The 22,769-nt window shown below is 42.2% G+C and overlaps 1 protein-coding gene across 4 annotated transcripts in view; it reads left to right on the forward strand.

The window, feature by feature from the left end:
* Positions 1–22,769, forward strand: part of BAIAP2 (BAR/IMD domain containing adaptor protein 2) — a 271,775-nt gene that overhangs the window by 98,804 nt on the left and 150,202 nt on the right. For all 4 annotated transcript variants that reach the window (XM_088474291.1, XM_088474276.1, XM_088474282.1 and 1 more), the window contains exon 3: positions 7,791–7,877. In XM_088474291.1, coding sequence (XP_088330417.1) covers positions 7,791–7,877 — 87 coding nt within the window. The remainder of the gene's footprint in view (positions 1–7,790; positions 7,878–22,769) is intronic.

Consider the following 22,769-nt stretch of genomic DNA (forward strand, 5'->3'; position numbering starts at 1 on the left):
GGACACTCATGGATTACACAGGTTCTGTGGCTCATTAAAACCAGGTGAAATCCAGGCCTGAAGTTAGCCAGTCACAGAACCTTTGTAATTAATGTGTCATATTTTAAAGCGATAGTATGGTTAGCCTATGAATAACGCTTTAGGCAATAGGCATATTTATGAAAGGATAAATGCCCGGTCTTTACACATTATGCCACACAGCAATGCCCTTTAGTCCCCCCTATGCAGTGCCCCCAGTAGTAGTCCCCCTATGCAGTGCCCCCAGAGTCCCCCATACGCCTCTCAGAGCCCCCAATGTAACAGCCGCAGCTTTTTTCATTCCATGTTCCATTGTGCTTCATATACAGACTCAGGTGCACACAGATATACAAGTGTCACATATCAAATTACTCAGCACAGTCTCCTATATACAGACTCAGGTGCACACAGATATACAAGTGTCACATATCAAATTACTCAGCACAGTCTCCCGTATACAGACTCAGGTGCACACAGATATACAAGTGTCACATATCAAATTACTCAGCACAGTCTCCCGTATACAGACTCAGGTGCACACAGATATACAAGTGTCACATATCAAATTACTCAGCACAGTCTCCTATATACAGACTCAGGTGCACACAGATATACAAGTGTCACATATCAAATTACTCAGCACAGTCTCCTATATACAGACTCAGGTGCACACAGATATACAAGTGTCACATATCAAATTACTCAGCACAGTCTCCCGTATACAGACTCAGGTGCACACAGATATACAAGTGTCACATATCAAATTACTCAGCACAGTCTCCCGTATACAGACTCAGGTGCACACAGATATACAAGTGTCACATATCAAATTACTCAGCACAGTCTCCTATATACAGACTCAGGTGCACACAGATATACAAGTGTCACATATCAAATTACTCAGCACAGTCTCCCGTATACAGACTCAGGTGCACACAGATATACAAGTGTCACATATCAAATTAAACAATGCAGTCTGCTGGTGCGTCCTAGTCTCATCGCATTGCAACATAAACTAATTTTCTGCAAAAAGACACCCAACGCTAGCAGAGTAGCACAGGACCTGGCAGCTCACTCACACCAGGCATATCGCACTGCGTTGCGTATTGAGGCTAGATGTATGAGCACTTCCGTAAATATAAAACTCTCTCTAAGGTTTGGTCCAAATGGAGAATAGTTGTATTATATTTACTATTGTTAATGTTCCACAGGTGCAGCACAGAATGCCCAGTTCCATGTGCTCTAAAAAAGTTTCTCACTGTAGAATGATGTAAAATTGTGTGGAAATGGCCTTATAACTGTTCCTAGACTGAGCAAAAATGGTTTCCCGAAGATCATTGCAGACCTTTCTCCTATCACATATCTGAATAATCCAGGCTGAGCTGCCACAGCTTCTGTATACAGTTGGTAGCACTTACTGATGATAAAATGATGACGTGTATGTAATTAGTAGCACCTGTCTCAAATTGCTTTCTTCATATGGAAGCAGCAAGGGTGCACTTACTAGGTTCACACTTGGCTGGTTCATTTTGTGTATCTTTGCTAAAAGACTGTAAAATCTGTTATGTTTGTGAGAACTATGATACACCAATTTAAAAGATTGTGGGGGTGCGGCCCGTGCCACATGGAGGATACTGCTGGCAATATTCCGGGGAATGGTCACTGGTGATTAGTTACATACATAAAACAATTATACCTACAGATGTGTTCTCAGGCTCATACACACTTGCTGCAGTTGTGCCAAACAGACCCCTCTGCGCACCAGGTCCAGTGCTAGTCGGCTTGCGCTGAGCTTTTTTTTTTTTGCCTGAAAATTCGTCTTAGTCGCAAGGCAACAAAATAACTTCACGAGATTGTCCTGATTAATTTGATAAGCAACACTTGTATATCTGTGTGCAAATTAGTTTGAATCTGTATACGAACTGCTATGATGCCGCAGCTGTTTTCCACACCAACTTACGTTGTGCTTCATATACAGATTCAGACTCGATCGCACACAGATAAGTGCTTCCAATCTAATAAGTGACATCCGATTACGATTAAGACGCATTTTCGGGTAAGAAAGATGCAAAAAAGATGCTACTCCGCTCGGTGTTGCTCAGTCACCCACAGACGTCGGGTGTATGAGGACACATCTGTATAGGGAGTACTAGTTACTATGTTACTTGTAGGTGTAGAATGCCAGGAATGCTGCAAATAAACTAGGTAGTTGACGTGCTGTATTTCAACCATAAGGCACAGGAAATATATTCTAATTTGAGAATACTTTCATTAGAAGGATATAAAATGTGTGCAAGTCGGCAAACCAGCATTAAGCTAATATTTACAGATGCTTAGTTTGTTTGGTTTACACACTTTGCTTTCTATATGTATGCAAATATGATAGTCCTCAACTACATATTTACATGTGTACAGTAAATGAAACTGTATACCTCACCTGGAATAGTAATAACCTACTTTCTCCATTTCTTCCCATCCTGTGTTAGATAACTAAAGCTAATAATAGTTGTATTGATGTACATCAGGGATGGGGAACCTCCTGCCAGGGGACTGTACAAGTCCCTCAGAATCATTTGGTCCGGCCCTCAGAGCTTATTTCTGTTAGCCTTATCTGGTTAGCTGGGAGCCTAGAATGGCACCCTGCAGCCAGAATCTATGCAGCAGTGTCACCTGGAGTGTCCTTAGGACGCCCCAGACGGTCACACCGCTGCCCTTACAGCTCCCCGGAGCATGCTCAGGATGCTCTTGGCTTTGCTGTAATCACTGGCAATTGTGGTCCCGCCCCTGTGTGACGTCACATGGAGGGGGCGTTGCTTGCACCGAGCCCGCAAATAATGTTGTATATATGTCAAAATGGCCCTCGGCATAAAAAAGGGGTTCCCCACCCCTGATGTACATGGTAAAATGTACAGCCCCACCCGCCTTTGATGCAAGACACTGCACTGCCATCAGGGTGAAACGGCAGTTGCATTCCTAAATTGTGCATCCATGACACTGAGTCAATGACTCTCCATCCTTATAGCACATCAAATTTGTAATGGATGGGTTTTGTTTGGTTGCTTTTCCTTCCTGGATTAGAGTGCATCATGGAAACAACTCTTCTTCCACGATGGGTGGTCAGACCCTGCATGATCTACTAGAACCGTACACAATTTGTAAATAGATTTTGTCTTTCCAGTCAATAAATCAAATGTTCATCATCAATCATAAATTTGATGAACTAATAGATGTAATGCAGAAACATAATTATTATTTGTTTGAATTTGGTCATTATTTACATTATTTAACATGAGAAGTGGACAAAATGTAAAATAATTATGTGAAATCCTTCAGGTCAGTTTACCACATTCAGCTTTAGTTTTCTGTCTTTGTAGACTATTTTTTAAACTTTATAACCAGAATCTGGGGTAGAAATCGCATGGAGAAGGCCCTTTTCAGCATGGGCTGGTGTTTACAGGGCCAGATTAGCAGGGTGGCTGGGGCCCTCACATATTGCTATATCACCAGCGTGGAGGGCACTATAGCATATGTGGACTGGGGTTTCTGCGTGGCATAATGTAAACTGGGGCCCCTACAATGTGTATTTACACTTTATACTTTTTATACTTTTTAATAACCTTGCCAGGATGTCTTGACCGTTTTATTTGTAGGCCCCCCTCCCACACATTAGTTGCCTTGGGGTCCCCTCAATCCGGGTATGTGGCTCGGTAAATCTGTGATCAGCTGATACCAGTACTGTGGTATTTATGCTGCTGACACAGGGCCTGATCCGATATGGACGATAATGCAGTTGCAGCTGCGATGCCATACGCAGCTGCTGTACTATAATATGCTAATGCCTGCAGCCACCTAGAAATGTATTGAGAAGCCCGTCTGAGGCTTCACAGATCCAAGCAAGTACATACATACATACAGTATGCATATACATGCATGCAGCAGTGGTTGCAGATCTTTCCATAATCGACCTTCTGAGTAACCCTATGGTGTACAGAATGGCCACGGGAACTGAGGCACTGGCGCCATGTTTTCTGCATACATGATCGCAGTAATGTCCATCACTTTACGATTAAATCCTCACTGCGATCGGCATTGCAAAGGTACCTTGGCGCATTTGCAGTGTGATCGTGACACATGCGCTGTCATCTGATAATCGCTCAGTTGCGTAAATATCACATTACGTCCACATCTTAGTCAGACCTATAGGCACCCTTTGGTACGGTGGCATCCAAAAAGAATACTGCTGATGTCATTTGTTATGCTGTCATAAAAGAGGCACATACTTACATATAACTAAGTGTTGTAACGTGTAGCCTAAAACGCAAGGAAATAATAAATAAAAATAGTCCAAGCTGTTACGATATAGCAGTTATTTGTTTGTTTTGTTTTCTTTTTGTTTTTTACTGCTGATCTAGATGTGTGCAGTCTACTGTGATCATGTTTTAAAATGCTGTCTATATCTATAAATATCTGGTATGTTGGGCCTGGTCTGTCTTAACTGTAAGTTGAGAATTTTTTTTTTTTTTTCAGTCTCCTCTTAACATTTTATTTTTTGGTCTCCTTCTCAAGTCTGACTTGAGACATAAGGTGCGTACACACTAGACGATATGCTCCCTGAGCGATATCGTCTAGTGTGTCCCTGGCAGGGTGTGCTCAATGTCGTTCATGACATTGAGCACACCCGTTGAATGATATTGTTCAGCGCTGGGCTGTCTCCCCCATTCCCCCAACATGCAGCAACCTGACGATATCGTCAGGTTGGCCTGCATGTTTACCCGATGAACGACAATGACGAACGACCCGCGGGAACGCGTATCGTCATCGTTTTGGTGTAAAAAAATGGACGCTATAGTGAACGATAACTATATCGTTTATCATTCAGTCGTCCACTTTATCGCCCAGTGTGTACGCACCTATAGGGGCCTGAGACCAGGGCTGGGATGGATGTGACATCATGGGAAATGGGCATGAATGCAGCTGCAGTGGGCATGCTATCGTAAAGTACAGTATGCGGGCATGTAGGCTGCAGAAAAGTCTGAAACTCCTGGGGGAGTCTGACTTAGGTCAGCTCTGACCCTGGTGTAATTGTAAAGTTGATAGTGATAAATGTGTGGAATTGTTTGTGTACTGACACACATTTACTGTATGTGAAACTTTTAAAATTGATGCAGCAGTGTTTTAAAGTGATTTTACGCAAAAGACCCATTCAGGCTGTATTGGGGATGGGGAAGCCTGCATATACATATATCCTGAAGTGTTGTCATTAAAAATATAAAAATAAATTAATGGTATTGGCTTCCCTAAGCATTGCAGATGCACCAATTCACTTTGGTGCTCGTCTGTTGTACCCGACTAATAGCTAATATGTGTTTCCATTGTGTGCTACATTTCTGTATCCGCTGTGAAGACGCGTCCCGTGTCCCAATCAGTCTCATCTCAGCCAGGTACGATGAGGGGAGTGAGACGCAGCTTGAGTTTGCATAGGAGACTGACTCTCTAAATAGGTAGCAGAGATACGACTTGTTTCAGACATATATGTTGAGCATACTTACCCACTCTCCCAGAACTCCAGGAGGCTCTGACACTCGGTGGTGCTCCCGGCTACTCAGAAATTGTAAAGATGGAAGATGATGTGAATTACGTCATCGTAGCCCTGCCCCCTACTTTACAATGCCGGTAATCTCTTCTTTGTATAGTAGAGGTTGAGGCAATGATGACGTGATTGTGCGGCTACACCCCCCCCTCACCGCCCACCTATGCCATGCCATACCTCCCAGAGTGGACAGCCAGAAAGTGGGCCAGTATGATGTTGACTGTGTGCACCCAGCTTTGAATAAGGCCTTCATGGGTACAGAAGTGTATGTTAACATGTAGTTTATTTTGATAGCTAAATGAAGGAAACTGGTTCTAATAAATGATCGAACTCTTGAGAGATGCGTATGGTCCATAGGCATGTTACCGAAGCTGTTTTCTGTTGGTGGTATGTACTTTTTCCACCTCCTATGTAGGTCAATTATCTATATGAGAGTATGTCACCTGCCAAAATCTGATATGGATTGTGATGATGTAAAATATGCAGTTCTGGTCCATCCACAGGACCTTAACACATAAATGGCCTTTGTTTTTGGCAGATTAGTCACGTTGTGTATTTAGTATTGTGTGTTTGGAGATTAGTTATGACTACTTTCCAAGTCTAGTGACCACATGTGCAGATTTGATCAAAGGTCTTGGTAATTTGGCTTGAGTGGACCAAAACTGGAATATGTGTGGACCAAAAATAAGCATTTTTACCTCTGAAGTAGTAAATGGATCACAAGGTGTCAATTTTCCTTCTGTTTGGCCAGAGCATAATGTCTATGCCATTTGGTTGTAAGTGTATTGCTAACCTATTCAAACGTTTTCTAGTTTCATGTACAAAACTACATCTGTCCGGCAACTCTTGTGGCATTATAAAGCTCTGTTGGCAAATGTACATTTGTAATCTTAACAATAATGTGATTTTGTGTCTTTTTATTTTTTATTTCATGTGTCTTCTGTTGTTGGGTCATTAAATACACATTACTGTTGGATAGGATGCTTTATAACCATCTGATGTCTGATCAGAACCCACATGAATGACAGACTGTCTTACTCCTGTCAGTCTGATTGTCCTGCAGTGGCTCATTAAATGCCGAGTGTGCAATATCCGCATCCTGCTCTGTCTTGTTACTGACACAGACTATTACAGTAATAAGGTAGAGGAGGACCGAGCATTCGGCTATAGGTGTCCCTAAGAAATGTCAGTTCATTTAGGTACAATGTAATCTTGTGTTTCCAATGTAGTCCTGCTAGAATAAGAAAGTAAACCTTTTATGTGAAAAGGGGAAGAAAAGAAAAAAAAAACATATATATATTTTTTTAAGGTAGTAATTTAATCATTTGTTATGCTTGCTTTGTGTAGACTGATCTGCGGTGTATTGTCACACCATGACAGCTCTAAGGAGTGGAATGGTCATTTTGATAGCTACTTTCCGTCTTAAGTACACTGTATACTAGACAATTAGTTTTTATGGTTTCAAAGATGTAAGTGTAGGTAAAAATGTACATGTCGCCTACACATGGTAGAAGCAGCCATTTTGTAGACTAAAATGCACGAGGAGGCAGACTAGCAATTCACAAGAGTTTTAGTGACTCTTCTGATGCAGTTCCAAGTAAAGTGTTAAGCCCACATGTTTCACCCTAATACCTGGGCAACAAGTACACTTTAAGTACTGGTCTTGGCTGTCTACTAATAGAAATATACGCTAGCCAGTATATGACCTAGGGAGTACCTCCTAATGCTGCACTAACATTGTATCTGTTCTGGCTGCTCTAGAATTAATATTTAGCTGGCTAATCGTACACAATGTATAGTGGGTATTAAAGCGACTGGAAATAATGGTGTGGTAGCATTACTAAATGTTACTTCATCTCCTGAGCTTGCAGCATGTCTTGTTTGTCACTTCCATAGTGGGGTACAAGGACACTGGAGGTACGGGAAGGAGTGGAGGGCGGAGGCTTGGAGAGCGTCTTATTGGAGGCTACTGTGGTTCAATAGTACAACTTCTGTGTTGAATTCTTTCAAATAAATGTGCATAAAACCTTCATTACATATTTTTTTAGATTTATTCTAAATGTGGTTTCAAAAGACTTTAAGTTATAAAGTCTAGAACTGAAAAAAAGTTGTTGGTGGTTTTGCTGCCATGTTCAGTCGTCTTATAAACGTGCACATGTTTTTTCTTTTTTTTTCTTTTTAGGTGTAACGTTTGCAGCAAAAGGCTACTTTGATGCTCTGGTAAAAATGGGAGAATTGGCCAGTGAAAGCCAAGGCTCTAAAGAACTTGGTAAGTGAGGCAGCTGACTGCTATAGCTAGAGATACAGAAAACAACCAATAGGTGACCCCTAGATCACAGATGATGAATAAATGCTTCAAAGGACTCTAGCCAGTGTGACCTCAGATGACATTGGCCACTCGCCTAAACTTCTTTTTTTTTTTTTTCTCCAGTTTTTCGCTATTTTTAGTCCTGATTAAAGTTAATGCAGTTCTAAACACTGTTACATAAGAGTACTTCCATGCTTTCAGATTTGTTGGATTATTAGTACGTAATACATATTAACAGCAATTCGAATGATCTTTGGGGTGTTAATCTCCTCTGTTGTGTGATCATTGTAGCTGCTCCCACTTCTGCAAATATACAAACTGACAAGGTCCCTTGCGGGTGTGGTATAAAAGATCGACAGGTAATGGGCCAACACAAAAATGGTTGACATATTTATTTTTTGTATTTTAACCCTAACCGTCTCCCAAGTGTCTAAAGGTAGCTTAACCCTAACCACCGCCTCCCAGACCCTAACCATCCCCTCTGGCAGCCTAACTCTCCCCCAAGTGCCTAACTCTAACCTTAAAAATAAAAAACAATATATGGTGTCGACCTTTTGGTGTTGACCTATACATTGTCGTAATTTTTACGGTCAACCTGTCATGTACCTCCCTGTGCATGAAAATATTTTGAATAGAACACTTCTATATATCTTAAGTAAAGTTAAGGAACCATAAGCATTTCTTAGGTCAGGTGTAGACTTTTTAAACTTAATACAGTATGTCTGTTTCTGTTCTACATATTTAAATGCCTGCTAGACCTAATTTAACTATTGCCGCCTTTAAGAAAGATGCTCTTAACATTAACAAATATAGATGTAAAAGTTGCAATACCATGAAAGAACTTGTTTGCTGTGGGCATGCTGCTTGGTGCAATAGGTCCTGCATTCAACATATTATAAATTACTTTAAATGAGGTCTCCAGTGTGGTGTTTCCGAACCTCTGTTCTCAAGGCACACTAGTACCCCTTTTATACAGAAATCCAAGGTCTGACCCGGGATTTGGAATATGGTTCCAAACTGGGTCACTCCGGGGACAGAACCCTTTCACACACTGTTGCCAACTCTGGTTATTCCTGGGTTGGTGCTGTTCACACTGCACCCCTGAGCAGTGGAACTCTAGCGGTTAATCTAGCACCGTGCACTTGTCACAACCCGTGCCGTTCCTATTCCCTTTCTGGTGTGTCGTTCTCTGCTCTGGTGCTTCTAGTGCACTCAGCTAATGCAACAATTTGCTGAGATACAGACCAGAGTGTGCTAGAAGCACCAGGGAAGAGAGCGACACCCCAAACGGGAAAGAGGAACTGCAGAGATTGTGACAGGTGCAGGGTGCTAAAATAAATACTGGAACTCTTTTGACAGCTCTTGAAGATGGTTACCCATTTACACTGCAGGATTACAAAGGCCGTTCTCGTGTTAATGCCTGCAAGCTACCTGGGTTTGATTGCCGGGTCACTTGACTCGAATCCAACCCTGGCCCCTTTTAAACCTAACAGGAACCTGGGTTAACCCGGGTTTTAGCTGCAGTGTAAAAAGGGGTTAGAACAGTCCAGGTTTTTTTGTTTTTTTTTTCAAAATATTTTTATTGATTCTGAAGAATGTCAAGAAAAGTACAACATACAGTGCATTATAAATTGGACATGAAATAAAATGAGTCAATCAACAAATTTGAATATATTCAGTGAACATGAAATACATTGTCAATAAAGAGCAAGTGAGGGGTACGCTGTGTGAATAAAGTGGATAGCTCCTCAAGCAATGGGGGGGGATCATTGTCAACCAGCCTCATTAGGTACCATGAGGTAGACGAGAAACATGGAGTGAACAATTGTTGTGTGTCTGAGTAGGGAGTATAGAAATGTAGCTCTCCCAAATCTCGAAAAACTGATCTACTCTGGAAGCCTCCAACCAATCCATTCAGAATAGATACAATAATTTTTCTAGAAATAGAGAAAAAGGGGGTTCTCCAGGTTGTATCCAGACTTGTAAAATGGTTTATTTAGCAGTGCCAGTAAAAGTTTGCGACACCCGCTGACTCTGCGGTAAAATTACCAGTATGGCCCATGTGGGATCAAAAGGCAGAAAAGTAACCAAATAAATCCAGGGTATATCTAAGAACCCAGAGCTAGAAGATTCTGACCAGGGGACAAGACCATAAGCAATGAAATAGGTCAGAGTTACCTTCCTGACATCGGGGGCACATGTGTGAGGATGAGATCCCATTAAAAAAACCAAGGTGTGGGCTAATATTAGTTCGGTGATATATATTCAGGAATAGCTCTCTAAGAGCTAGAAGGAATAATGTGACATGAGTCATACTGACTTTTAAGCAATATGTCTACACTGAGGTTGTGAAAGTGGTGCATCCGCTGAGGCAAGCCTGTCTGGAGGGTATTGTAATCTAAATTGCTGCATAAGAACAAATAATGATGATAAATTGCCCCATGGTGTGGCAGACAAAAGAGTATCCAGACTACTAACCCAATCATGGTCGGAAAAATTACTAACAATTTGTCTCGCGTAATTCTGTGCCTGGTAATAAGCAAAAGAAAATGAGGACAAAAAAACTATTTCTCAACTGTCTGGTGGAACATGAGGGGCCCCTTAAGAGCTCTATCTACCAAGCACCCACCGGAGTGCATACCCCCTAGTTGCCCACAGTAGGAAAGGATTTGCAGCTAAACCATTTTGAAACTCTGGGTTTCGTAGTAATGGAAGTTTTATGCGGATAACCAGCCCTTAGCTGACTCGTGTTCAAGAGAAGAGGATTCTCCTGCAGATCTGTAGATATCTCCTGATCCTGGAGATGTGAAAAGTGAGCTGCATGGTTGTAGTGTGTAATGTTGGGGAAATTAATTCCCACATTATTTTCAGTCTGCTGAAGCCAAATTAGTCTTATTCTGTGACTTTTATGGTTCCAAATAAACTTAACAAAGACCGAATGAAGCTTTTTAGTATCCTCCATTGAGAGTAATAAAGGCAGTGATTAGAGTAACTAAATCAGTCTTGGGGAAATTATAATTTTGAGCCCAAATAGGAGAGCTGGAGAGGACGCCACCCATCCAGATTCCTAACCAAAGCCGTGATAACCTTAGATATATTCATATGATAAAGAGAAGAGGGATTTTTAGTAATTTGCACACCTAAATATGTAAATCTCCCATTAGCCCAGGTATAGGGTGAGCTAACATGCCAATGTGGTTGGGCGAAACCCGGCCAAAGATACAAGGCAATAGACTTTTTTTTCCGAATTAACATGAAGTCTTGAAATATCTCCAATATCTCCAAAATCTCAAAGTAGATACATTAGTTGGGGTATGGAGACATTGGGCTGAGATGAGAAGTAAAGTAATAAGTCGTCCACAAACGCTGTGGCCTTAATTACCCTTGAACCCACTCATATACCCTGAATGTTGGAAGCTTGTGGATTATTCGGAGAAGTGGGCCTAGGGATACATTTAAAAAGTAAGGGGGATAATGGACATCCCTGCCAGGTTCCCCTATACATCCTCACCTCACTCCCCTGCAGTCCATTCAATAAAGTCTTGACGTACGAGACTTTTACTGGTCTAGTGCTCTATGTGATGGGATTTCATATAGTTGCAGCCAAAGGATGGTATCAAAGGCTTTATGGGTATCAAGGATAAGTAACAAATTGGAAGACTATGGATCCTGGGATAAAACCACTGCAGCGGCCGATCGAATTCCTTTAACAGAGTGGCGGCCTTTTACAAAGCCAAGTTGATGAGGGTTCAAAAGATCTGGGAGAATGGATTGCAATCTGTTAGCCACAATTTTTGCAAGAATTTAAAGTCTAAATTAAGTAAAGTTATAGGTCATTAGGGGGCTACTAATTGGGGGTGCTTGTTGGGTTTGGGCAATACAGTAAAATCGGTCACCTCCATGACGTAATATTTTATAATAATCACTAGTAAACCCAAAAAAGGAATATGTATGGGCGCTAACCTATAAAGATGGTAATGGAGACTCAAAAAATCATCAAGTATGTATAATGTTAAATATCCAAAATGGCTGACAGCAGCCCTTATATAGATGGGAAAATTGCTGGATTCCCATAAATCAAGTAACATACAAACAAAGAATATATAGGCGCTGGTCAGTATAAAAAAAGATTTAATAAATATATATGAAAGAGACAATAAAAAAAAAAATACTCTAAAAATGAAATATAAATATAAAAAATTAAAAACATATATTATAATAATAACAATTAAAAACATGGATTGAATCTCAAGTAATATGCATAATACACTGATATACACCAATATATATAGTCTATCAGTTTGGACTGTATTATTGACTGGTGTTTGTTTATGAGAAAAAAGTGTCAAACCTATGATTTACTATAAGAAAAATAGTAAACGCATCTGGGCCTGGAGCCTTATGAGCTGAAGGGCCCGAAATGGTAACTAGGAGTTTTTCCATAGTGATATATTTTTCTATATGACTTATCTGATCCCTAGACAACTAGGAAGACCAGCCCTATGTAATAGATTGATACTACACTACAAGACAATCTGCCTGGAATTATACAATAACAATTCATGTTTTAAGGCAATACTAATTACTTTAGCACAGGCAAAATAATTAGTACTTCAGTTATTTAGATGTAACCATCTGTGCTCATGCATGGATATTCTGAAAACCTGGACTGTTAGTGTGCATTGATGACTGAGGTTGTGAAAGACTGCAGTGTTTAGAAAATAATCCACAAAGAATGATTTACCTCCTATAGCTTCACATCTGATCAACTCTTGAAGCTTCTATATAAATACTTTTTTATAACGGCATGTGTTTTAATCCTAAGTGCATTAAAGTGGCATTACCACCTAGTGAAAGATGATGGTAAAGTACCCCACCCTGACAGCTGCTATCCATGCTGGTCGTTTAACACAGAACTGGCAAATTAATTGCTTTTTATTGATTTTTGTATGTTTTTGTGGACCATCACAATGTCGACAGTCATTATATAGACAACAAAATGTTGACTGGTATCAAATGTTGACTCGCAAAATGTTGACTGGTACATAATGTCTACAGCCAGTGGTGGCTCCAGAGGTGGGGAGTCCACAATTCTAATAGGGGAGTCACACCAACTGTCATTTCACACGCTGGCAAACATCACTGGCTGGGACTCGCTGGCAGTTGGTGTGACTCCCCTATCTGAATTTTGGCCTGTGCTGCAGCCCCACCCCTGGAGCCTCCTCTCTCTATACCTAATTTTAAGACTAAACCTAAAATATTAGGTGTTGACATTTAACGATGTCAACCTTTTTAACGGTCGACCCGTTGAATACGTCCCTTTCTAACTACCTTTTTGAAAGCTACTCCTTCATGGTCGTCAACTGAAACAATTAGAGGAACTAAGGGGTAGATGTACTAAGCCTTGGAGAGAGATTAAATGGATGGAGATAAAATACCAACCAAACAGCTCCTGTCATTTTTCAAACACATCCTGTAAAGTGTCAAGAGCTGATTGGTTGGTACTGTATCTCCGTCCCCTTTAGCTCTCTCCAAGGCTTAGTACATAGACCCCAAAGAGCCCTGTGAATTGCTGCAGTATGGAGAATCCCCTGGGTCTGTTTAAAGGAGGTTTGGTGCCGATTGCTTGTTCCGTTATTTATAGATCAATGTGTAGGTATATTTGAGAAAGGAAATTCTACCACTAATTGTCTGATGCCTCATTATAGTATTGTTCCCCTGTTACTTAAAATAGCTGGTGAAATGCAGTAACACACATTAGCTAGAGATGGTATAAAGCTCATCAGAATATCTATAGTATACCATTCTTTTTACGGAGAAGTCCTCTTGGTGACTTTAATCTGGAAGAGTGCTATCGTACTGTGGTCCATTGTGCACCTAAAGACTTGGATTTCAGTGAGCCCTGTATCATATTATCGTGTGTGTGCGCAGAGCCGGCCCTAGCTAAATTAGTGCCCTAGACAAGATTTTGGGGGGTGCCTCTCCCCCCCTGGTGGGATCCTGAGAAGGTGTGGGGGTGTGGTCACATTGTGCTGTAGCACCCATCACCCAGCACAGCACCAATCACCCAGCACAGCATTCCTCATTTCTCACAAAGCAAAGATTATAGCACAGCACCCCTCGTCCAGGACAGCAAGGATGACAGCACCCTTCACCCCTCTCCCAGCAGTCTTTACAAGTGTGTGATGTGCAACAATGTCCTTTGTTCTTCCATATATTTCTGTGGTCTTCATTCCCCATTACTAATAACACTTTGGCTGTGGACCATTTCAATTGCCCTTTTTAAATGTTCTTTTTTTCTGATGCAACAGCCCTGAAAACTAACTTTACTTCTTCCTTTCATAATACCATTTATGCCTCTACTATTCTGAAACTGGTCATCTGTCTATTTTTGTTTCCAAAACAGGAGAAGTTCCTTAATGTGTATTGTGTGTTCTCCTTTCCTAGTTTTGTTACTGTGTAATATAGAATGATTTTCCTTCCCATTGCTCATTCTTTCCTTTCTCTCCCACAGAATGGACTGGACTCTGTCCTTCATCTGTTCTTCTGTAATCTTTTCCCCATACTACAGGAATGTTCTGTGACACATGTCCTTGCAGCCACTCTTTCCCACTGTACAGATTCATGTGAATGTCTGCTCAATGCTGTACATCCTTGAACTATGTAAGATGGTGTTACATTCGTGATAGTGGTGACAATCGTGCTTGTGGGTTGCTGAATTAAATTTATATTACACTTCTTTCAAGGCTTGTTGTTGAGCATATGTCATTGTACTTTGCAGGGGCTATAACTGATCATGTAGTACACAGATGGACTCCAGTAACTCATACACAGTACTACCTATTTGTCTCATACATGCCAAACGGTATGCAGTTAATAGACCGGCGGACTAAATGTTGCCGGTCTATATCCCGGCTGCTAAAGCCCAACGGGGGACTTAAGATAGGTGTCGAAATACTGCCGCCTATCTTAATCCCGACGCCGGAAGACAGACAGATGCCAGACGAACAAGGTAAATCTGGGAGTTTTAGCACTTAGCCGCAGGGGTTTAGAGACTTGGGGTTATTCACCCACCGAGTAGGATTACGGGAAGGAGTTTAAGGTTAGGCGCCACTGGGGGGCACCACTCCGGGAGTTTTAGGGTTAGGCACCACTAAAGGAGGGTTAGGGAAGGGAGAGGGGAGGGTTAGGGTTACCAGCGCTAGTCGGCATCTTGTCCTGTCAGCCGCCAGTATATCATACCCATTCCATGCCAAACATACATGGCCTCACACTTGCATAATGTGCAGTTCTTTGATACCAGTTCTTTCTAGTGTGTGTGTGTGTGTTTGTATATTCACCCCCTTCATACCACGTTTAGACTTTAGAATCATGTAGGAATGGTGCTTCTCTCACCTTTCTTTCTCTTGACTTATGGCAGTGTCTCTGCCTGAATCAGGAAAGGCCACAGGTTAGGGAACAACGGGTCTTCCGTCCACGAGAGATCAGTTCAGGAAACCCCTGTCCCAACACAGTCACAACACTAATAATCAGCAAACCCAGAACACACAGGATTTGCTGCTAAAACCACCATGGCAAATTTTTTTTTAACCATGAGTGTAGGAAAGGGTGGCAAATTTTCAGCTTTCAGTAACACAATGAATATCAGCAGCAAATATTATAGAAATATAGAATAATTAATAATAAAGGAATGTAAAAAAGGAATGTAGACTTTAAATATGACAGAAAATGACTGTAAAAATTTTGGTAGGTGAATATGATGATATGGAAATATAGTGAATTCCAATATAGGGGCATAGTCAATTATAGCCGCGATAAGACGTTTTCGGGGGAAAATTTTTAACCGTGCCGTCATTTCGCCAGGCGAAATCTTATCCCTGTATTCAATTCCAAAGACTTTTTGCCGGTGCGGAAAGTCAATGCATTAGAATAGGCGAAAAAGATTTGCCTATGAAAGCTGTCGGAAAAAAAAAAGTGCAGAATTGTAGTTTTGGGGCGCAAACTTGTGGGAACCATCCTGCACCCCTGGGACAGCCCCCCAAAGGTAAGCTGTCAAAGTAAAAAAAAACTAAAGAACACCCCAAAAAAGTACTTTCATTTTGGGGGCGAAAAACCAAAGTTGGGGGACAAACTTAAAAACTAGCGAAATAGACTCCAGGGGGGTCCCCACGTATGCCCCAGGTGTTTTTAAGATTGCAGGTGTTTGCAGCAGGTGGATTTTTTAAGTTTTTTTAAAACTTCACTTTAGCAACTTCAAAATACGCTAGAATCCATTTTCATGCACCCCAAATTTGCTGGGACTATATTTATTTTCTGCAAAAAAACCTGCTAAATGTTATTCTTCACCACTTCTTCAAATACGTTAATTAGCTATTGAGATCATTTAAGTACCCCAAATACCTTCAGCAGGACTATTCGGGGGTATCTATAGTGATCCCCAATGTCAGTGCATCTTTTGGGGGGTGTCAGGCTGATTTCCCCAAATCTGACAGGACTTTTCACCGTGTCCCGTTTTCGCCAATTTCTAATTGAATACGGGGATAAGCAGGGACGAGCGTGATACTTTTTCGCAGGTAAAACCAGCGATGTCTGCGAAAAGTCCGGCATGCGAAAAGTACGGGACTTTTCACAGCTAATTGAATATTCCCCTAAGTCTCAGTCTCTCAATCATTCACCCAAAACTGGAGACTCCCTCTTGGAGCTTGAAAACACCCAGCGTAGCAGATACTGACATGGCTCTACCAATGGGTTTGCTCCACACCGCTCTTCACACTTTCTGTTTAACTCCCGTCTCACAGCAACCTGCTCTCCAGCCACAGCAGGTTCTAGCAGCCTTGTCTATCAGCTCCCCAGCAGTCACATACCAGCATTCATATGACAGCCCTGATTGTATACTCCCAGTCGCTTCCTCTCTTTTACAGGAACTGTGCATGACACCAAACCTTAAAGATTCTGCTCCACTATTTCCCACTGGACCCAGCTCCAATTGGCTCTGCCCAACTTCATGTCAATCATGCCATGAGAACTCCCAGATGGGGCTAATGGTCCTCTTGCAGCCAAATGTCGGCCATCTTTGCAGTAAAGCTTCATCTTGTGTCGTCACCTGTGTAAATAGCTCCAATGATCACCAGGACACTACTGACCAGTAGAGGAAGGGGGATGGAGTTAGATAGGTATAGCTTCAATCTATCTGTTTGCTTCTAATTAAATGTATCCACGCTGTGTGAATAACTTAAATACTTTAACTACATGAAGTTTGGGTTATGTGAGAATTGCTTTGATAATCAGCATTTTAATTTAATGGTCATCACTTTGTATTGTTTGGGTGTATGCAGTGCCAGATTAATGTCCACATGGGCCTGGAGCTGAGATTTATGATGGGCCTATTGTGTGCCGCTGTAGGTGGTGTGACTGGTGATGTGGGGTCATGACCAGTGCGGTGTAGGTGTGGCCTGTGCTGTGAGTGTGTTTTAGTTCCATGGAGGGCATAGCTGGTGCCTACCTTCAACCTTGTGAAAGGATGTACGCTGTATTGTCTGCCTTTCCTTGTGGGCTAGAATAGTGTAGATTTATAAAACAAGAAAAAAAATCCAAAATTATTGGCATGTTTCTAGAAGTGTGATCAGCTTTTATATTCATCCAGAATGAATGCAAGTTCTGAAATGTTGATAAACTGATTTTAGTGTGTTTTACACAAGCCGTCCAGAGTACAGTCGCCCATTCAACTTGTATATGGTTAATTGGTTTAGAGGGTATTGGACATTTAAGGGGACCCAAGCGGGTGTAGTGTGGTATGTTGAAAATAATAATGTCACCATTCATCATGTTAACATGAAAATGTCGACATTAGAGTTAGGCGACGAATTGCGGGGGGGGGGCAGTTTGGGGTTAGGCTGTGGGGGGAGGAGGATAGGGTTAGGCACTGCAGGGAGGGTGAGGAGCTAGGGAGAGGTTACAGTTAGACTGCGAGGGGAGGAGGTTAGGCACTACAGGGAGGGTTGGGCAGGGGCATAACTACAATGGGTGCAGGGTGTGCGGTTCACATGGGCCCCTGGGTCTAGGGAGGCCCACACCGCACCAACATTTTTAATACTTATCTCTCCGAAGTCCCACGCCGGCTGCAGCAGGGCTGCATGAAATGCCTGGAAAATGGCCGCTGCGGCCATTTTCCCAACATTTTGCGTATGCATTTGATTTTTGCCTACGCGCCATTTTCCTGGTGACATGCACATGTGCAGTAGACTCTGGACACAGACTAGTGCCCAGAGTCTACTGCTGCGCTCAGTGCCCTGCCGGCTGCTGGGGAGAGAGGGGGCCCCTGGGTTAGGGATAGGGGGAATATTCATCGGAGGGCTGGAGCAGCAGAGGTCATGACTGCTGGTACCTGGAAGCCGTGCTGGAGCAGGTAAGTGACCGCTAGGCCAACAGTGATGAATAACAACCGATTACACCACACCCGCGTCAGTCCCCTGAAGTGTAACTTAAGCTCCTGTACCCTCCCTATTTAACACTGTGTGTGTGTGCATATGTATAAATGTATGTATATACACTGTGTGTGTGTGTGTGTGTGTGTATATATATATGTGTGTGTGTGTGTGTGTGTATCTCACACATTACACTGACCAGTGGAGAGATTCTGGACATGCTGGGGCTTAGGCTGCTTTCCTTCCTGAGCTAGGACAGCACAGGGGGCGGAGCTTCAGATGACTCGTGGGCCAGCGGTGTGCGGAGCTTTGGGACGGATGGTCGACCAGCCAAGGGGGAGGAGTGGGGTGAGAATGGACTAAACTTCGGTCGGCCGGGAGGTGAGTGAGCTTGGCAGTGATCTGGGCTGTTGGTGGTGATGGGGGGAACTTTTTATTTTTTTCTCTGCACTGCAGTCAGCTTATCCTGTGGGCCTATTTTCAATGGGAGGCTTGGAGCTACAGCTGCACCTGTTCCATTGTTAATCCGGCCGTGTTTTTTTTTTTTTTTTACTTTTATATTGATAAGACCAACGAAAAACTTGAACAGTAGAGAACAAAAATTACTGCAAGAACAGAGACGATCTCTGTACACTGAGAAACAACAACTTTAGAGTCCGCTCATAGGAGCGAGGAGAAGGGTAGAGGAGGATGAGGGACTAAGCATGTAATAAGTATATTTGCAGGCTGTAACGTTTGGGGTGTGGAAGTTTGCTTTTCTGAAGGAGGAATAAGGGCTGTAATAGAGGAAGGGGGGTATCGTAAATGGGGGGGGTGGGGGGCACACCGTAATTAAGAGATTGGGTCTGTCATGTAGGATGTAGGTAATCCTTCTCCCATGCATGCAACGTGCCAGACACTGTTTTTGTCCGCTGAGATGGAGGGTGGTTTTGTCTGTTTCTAATGGGAAATTGCCGATCTAGTGGCTGATAATATGTTGTATTATTGAATGCCGCAACAGGTTTTGAGCTGGGTAGCCAAGGAGATACTTTATTATCTTTAGGGACCCAAGCTTTCGTCATTTTTCCCAACAGGTAGGATTCACAGTGGGTAATATTTTATGCCTTTTTGTCCTGGGTACAGCACCTTATGTTTACTTCATTCGAAAGTTTATTATGAAATGACTAATCAGACTTTAAAGTGTGTGGTCTGCTTCAAAGAGAGCTCAGCATACAGCTTGTACCGTTCAGGTCATAGATGTAAGAGGGTAAATGCATGACTTTGGGTAGCTACAGTCCATTATTTCTCCAGCAATCACCTGCCACTCATGTCCTAAATGTCTCAGCCATCCCCTCATCTCCTGCGGCTTGATGACTGGCGAGTACAGTGATTGACGTTCATACTAGGAGTGTGGGGGAAAACCATTCAACCCTCAATGCATAGGAATTACAGCATGGAAATTGCTGTCACTACGGCCTCATGCAACACTTTTACTTTTTATTTTTATGCAAACTTTGCTCATTGATCCACACATAATATATGCATATGTGTTCCTTTATGCTTGTTGTCTTTATAAAAAGCCTATTTATGCTATACATGCTTATTTACGCCATCTCTTGAAATTAACCTTTATACAACTGACTGGTGATTTATTAGCAACTTCTTATACAATTGCTTACATTTTCCTATGCGACTTCCAGGGTTAACCTTGAGTTTGCAGCTAGTGTGTGCTTTTAATGCCATTTAAATGTTATCTGCTGTGATCACCACCCAGAGCTATTCATGTGCTTAGACTGGTCATTGCTGCGGATAAGATTTCAGTCATTAATCACACACAGGGTAACAGTATAATGGGAGTGATAAATAATGATTCAGAAGGGTTTTCTAGAACAGCATAGAACGTGATTTCTGATTCCTGGGTGGTTTATGACATTGGTAATTTCAGTGCACAGGTTTTGCATAGTCCATTGCCTTTACAGTATCATCTTCAGATGCAGTGCTGTAGAATGGACACTAGCAGTTCCCCTATTTTTAGCTGTACCCATTTTACTGTAACTTGTAGCAAGTAAGGAATCTGACTCCCACACAACAGTGTAATGATAATGTGAAACACGACCCTGAGCTGTTCTACATTACACAGTCCTCTCCTCTGGAATATGCTTAAGGAACAATGTAGCACCCTATCTTGTGTATGTAAATTGCTCTGCTTTTTCAGCTTTGCTTCTAGCTAATGGATATCAGTCTATTCCACTTATCACCTCTAAAAATCTAAAGCAGATGAGACTGAATTATGTAATGGTCCAGAAATAATAGTGCTTCAGTAGTGACAGATGTACTGCTGCAGTGTTATATAAACACATACGTAACATGCCCATCCAATAGTATTCTGTATTCTGTCACATGTGATTACAAAACAAATATGAGTTGTCCAGGGTATAAAATGGGGAGATGTATCAAGCCTTGGAGAGAGAGATAGAGAGAGAGAAAGCTCTAACCAATCATATACAGGCATTTTGTTTTTTATGCTGTGTCTGTTTTTTGCGCCCTGAACGAACATCGTCCCGTGTGTCCCCGGCAGTTTGTGCTCAGTGACGTTAACGACACTGAGCACAAACACTGAACGAAATCACAATCGATTTCATTCAGTGTCTGGCCCCCTCCTCATCCCCGAACATGTACAACCTGACAAAATCGTCAGGTTGTACGACAAATCGTAAAAAAAATCGACCCGTGTGTACGCACCTTTACTCTGCTAAACATTTTTTTTGTATCAAAGTATATCTGATCAAGGGCCTGATTCACTACGGATCGCTATTGCAATCGCTGCGATTACGCATGCAGTTCTGCTGCGAAAATATGCTAATGACTGTAATCGCAAAGCCAGCATAGTGACGCCCACTACCGCATCTTTCATCCGTAAAGACCTCGCAGACCTGCGTATACATCAGTAACATCGGCCCCTCATGCACAATTACAGCAGTCCTGACCTGTCTCAGAAATTACAACTCTCGTCCCAACCAGTGAGTACACAAGCTGCGTTTGCCGTCGGCTAAGTTATGCACGCCCAATTAACGGCATTCAAACGGACTGGCACACCTGCGTTTCTCTGCCCACTCCTACATCACCACCCCCCAAACGCTGACCTCCTGTCACGAACTCTGCGATGGCTTTCATTCTGCATGCGTGATCAGAATGATCGCAATGTTATCTCGCGTTGCATGTGCAGTACGCACCATTGACCGATTTGCAGACGCGGTTGCAATTGCGATCCATGCTGAATCAGGTCCCAAGTTAGAAACGGCATTTAGTCTATCCAACACATATGTCTCCATATGCGTGGTCGCTGGGCCTAGGCAGTTCTTTGGCCCCTCCAGTGTTGTCTGACAGACGTCAGCAGTTTGAAAAGTTATTTGCGCTACTTGGTTTAAGATTAAACACTGGCGTTGTACCATTCAGTTTTTCGACAGATCATCCTGTTTTGGCAAATTAACCATTAAATGGTTAAGTGCTCCTTTAGAACTTTCTAATTTAGAGGTAACTATCAGTCACCTGTTCTGTTCTCTTTGTTATGGTAAGCCCCGACAGAGCAGCTTTAGGCTGCAAATCAAGCTATCACCTAGGAGAAAGTGGTACTAACTAGCCCCCAGCCAGAGCTCTAAAGGCTGCAGCCTCTTTTGTAGGGGTGAGGGGAAACATTGGTAAAATAGTTTTCCTAGATAGTGCGTCTAACTTTTGCTTGGCCTTTTTTCTTGTGATATGTTGTGCTCACCAGACCAAAAATTATTTTTTTTAATGTAAAGCATAAGCTGACATACTTGCAAAACCAGGGCAGCACAGATGGTGTAATGGTTAGTATTACTGCCTCAGAGCACTGAGATCATGGGTTTGTTTCCCCCTAACTGTGTGGAGTTTGTATATTCTCCCTGTCCTTGTATGGGTTTCCTCCGGGTATTCCGGTTTTCTCCCACACTCCAAAAATATAGCGGTAGGTTTATTGGCTCCCAACAAAAACTTAACCCTAGTGTATGTGTGTGTACATGTGGTAGGTAACATAGATTGTAAGCTCCACTGGGGCAGGGACTGATGTCAGTGGTCATATTTCTCTGTAAAGCGCTGCGTAATGTGTGCGCTATATAAATAACTGGTAATAAATTAACCTGCAGAACTAAATACTTCCCATTAAGATGAAGTCTGCTCATTAATGACTACCCTTGAAAACTTGGTGTTTCCTTGAAATGAACAGAAAACAAAGGGTGTTTGCTAGGTATATGGAGAGGTGGTTGCTTTTATGCATATGTTTTCACATATATATTTTCCAGACTGCAAGTCTTGTTTATTATTGCTGGTCTTGAAGTTGTAGGACAACAGACCTGAAATGTAAATCTTTCCTGTATCCAGCCACCATGAAGGTAAAATACATTGTTCATTGTTCCCCTGACATTCCTCCACA

Source organism: Taudactylus pleione, unplaced genomic scaffold (genome assembly GCF_031769625.1).
Source record: "Taudactylus pleione unplaced genomic scaffold, aTauple2 ptg000016l, whole genome shotgun sequence".
Lineage (NCBI taxonomy): Eukaryota > Metazoa > Chordata > Amphibia > Anura > Myobatrachidae > Taudactylus > Taudactylus pleione.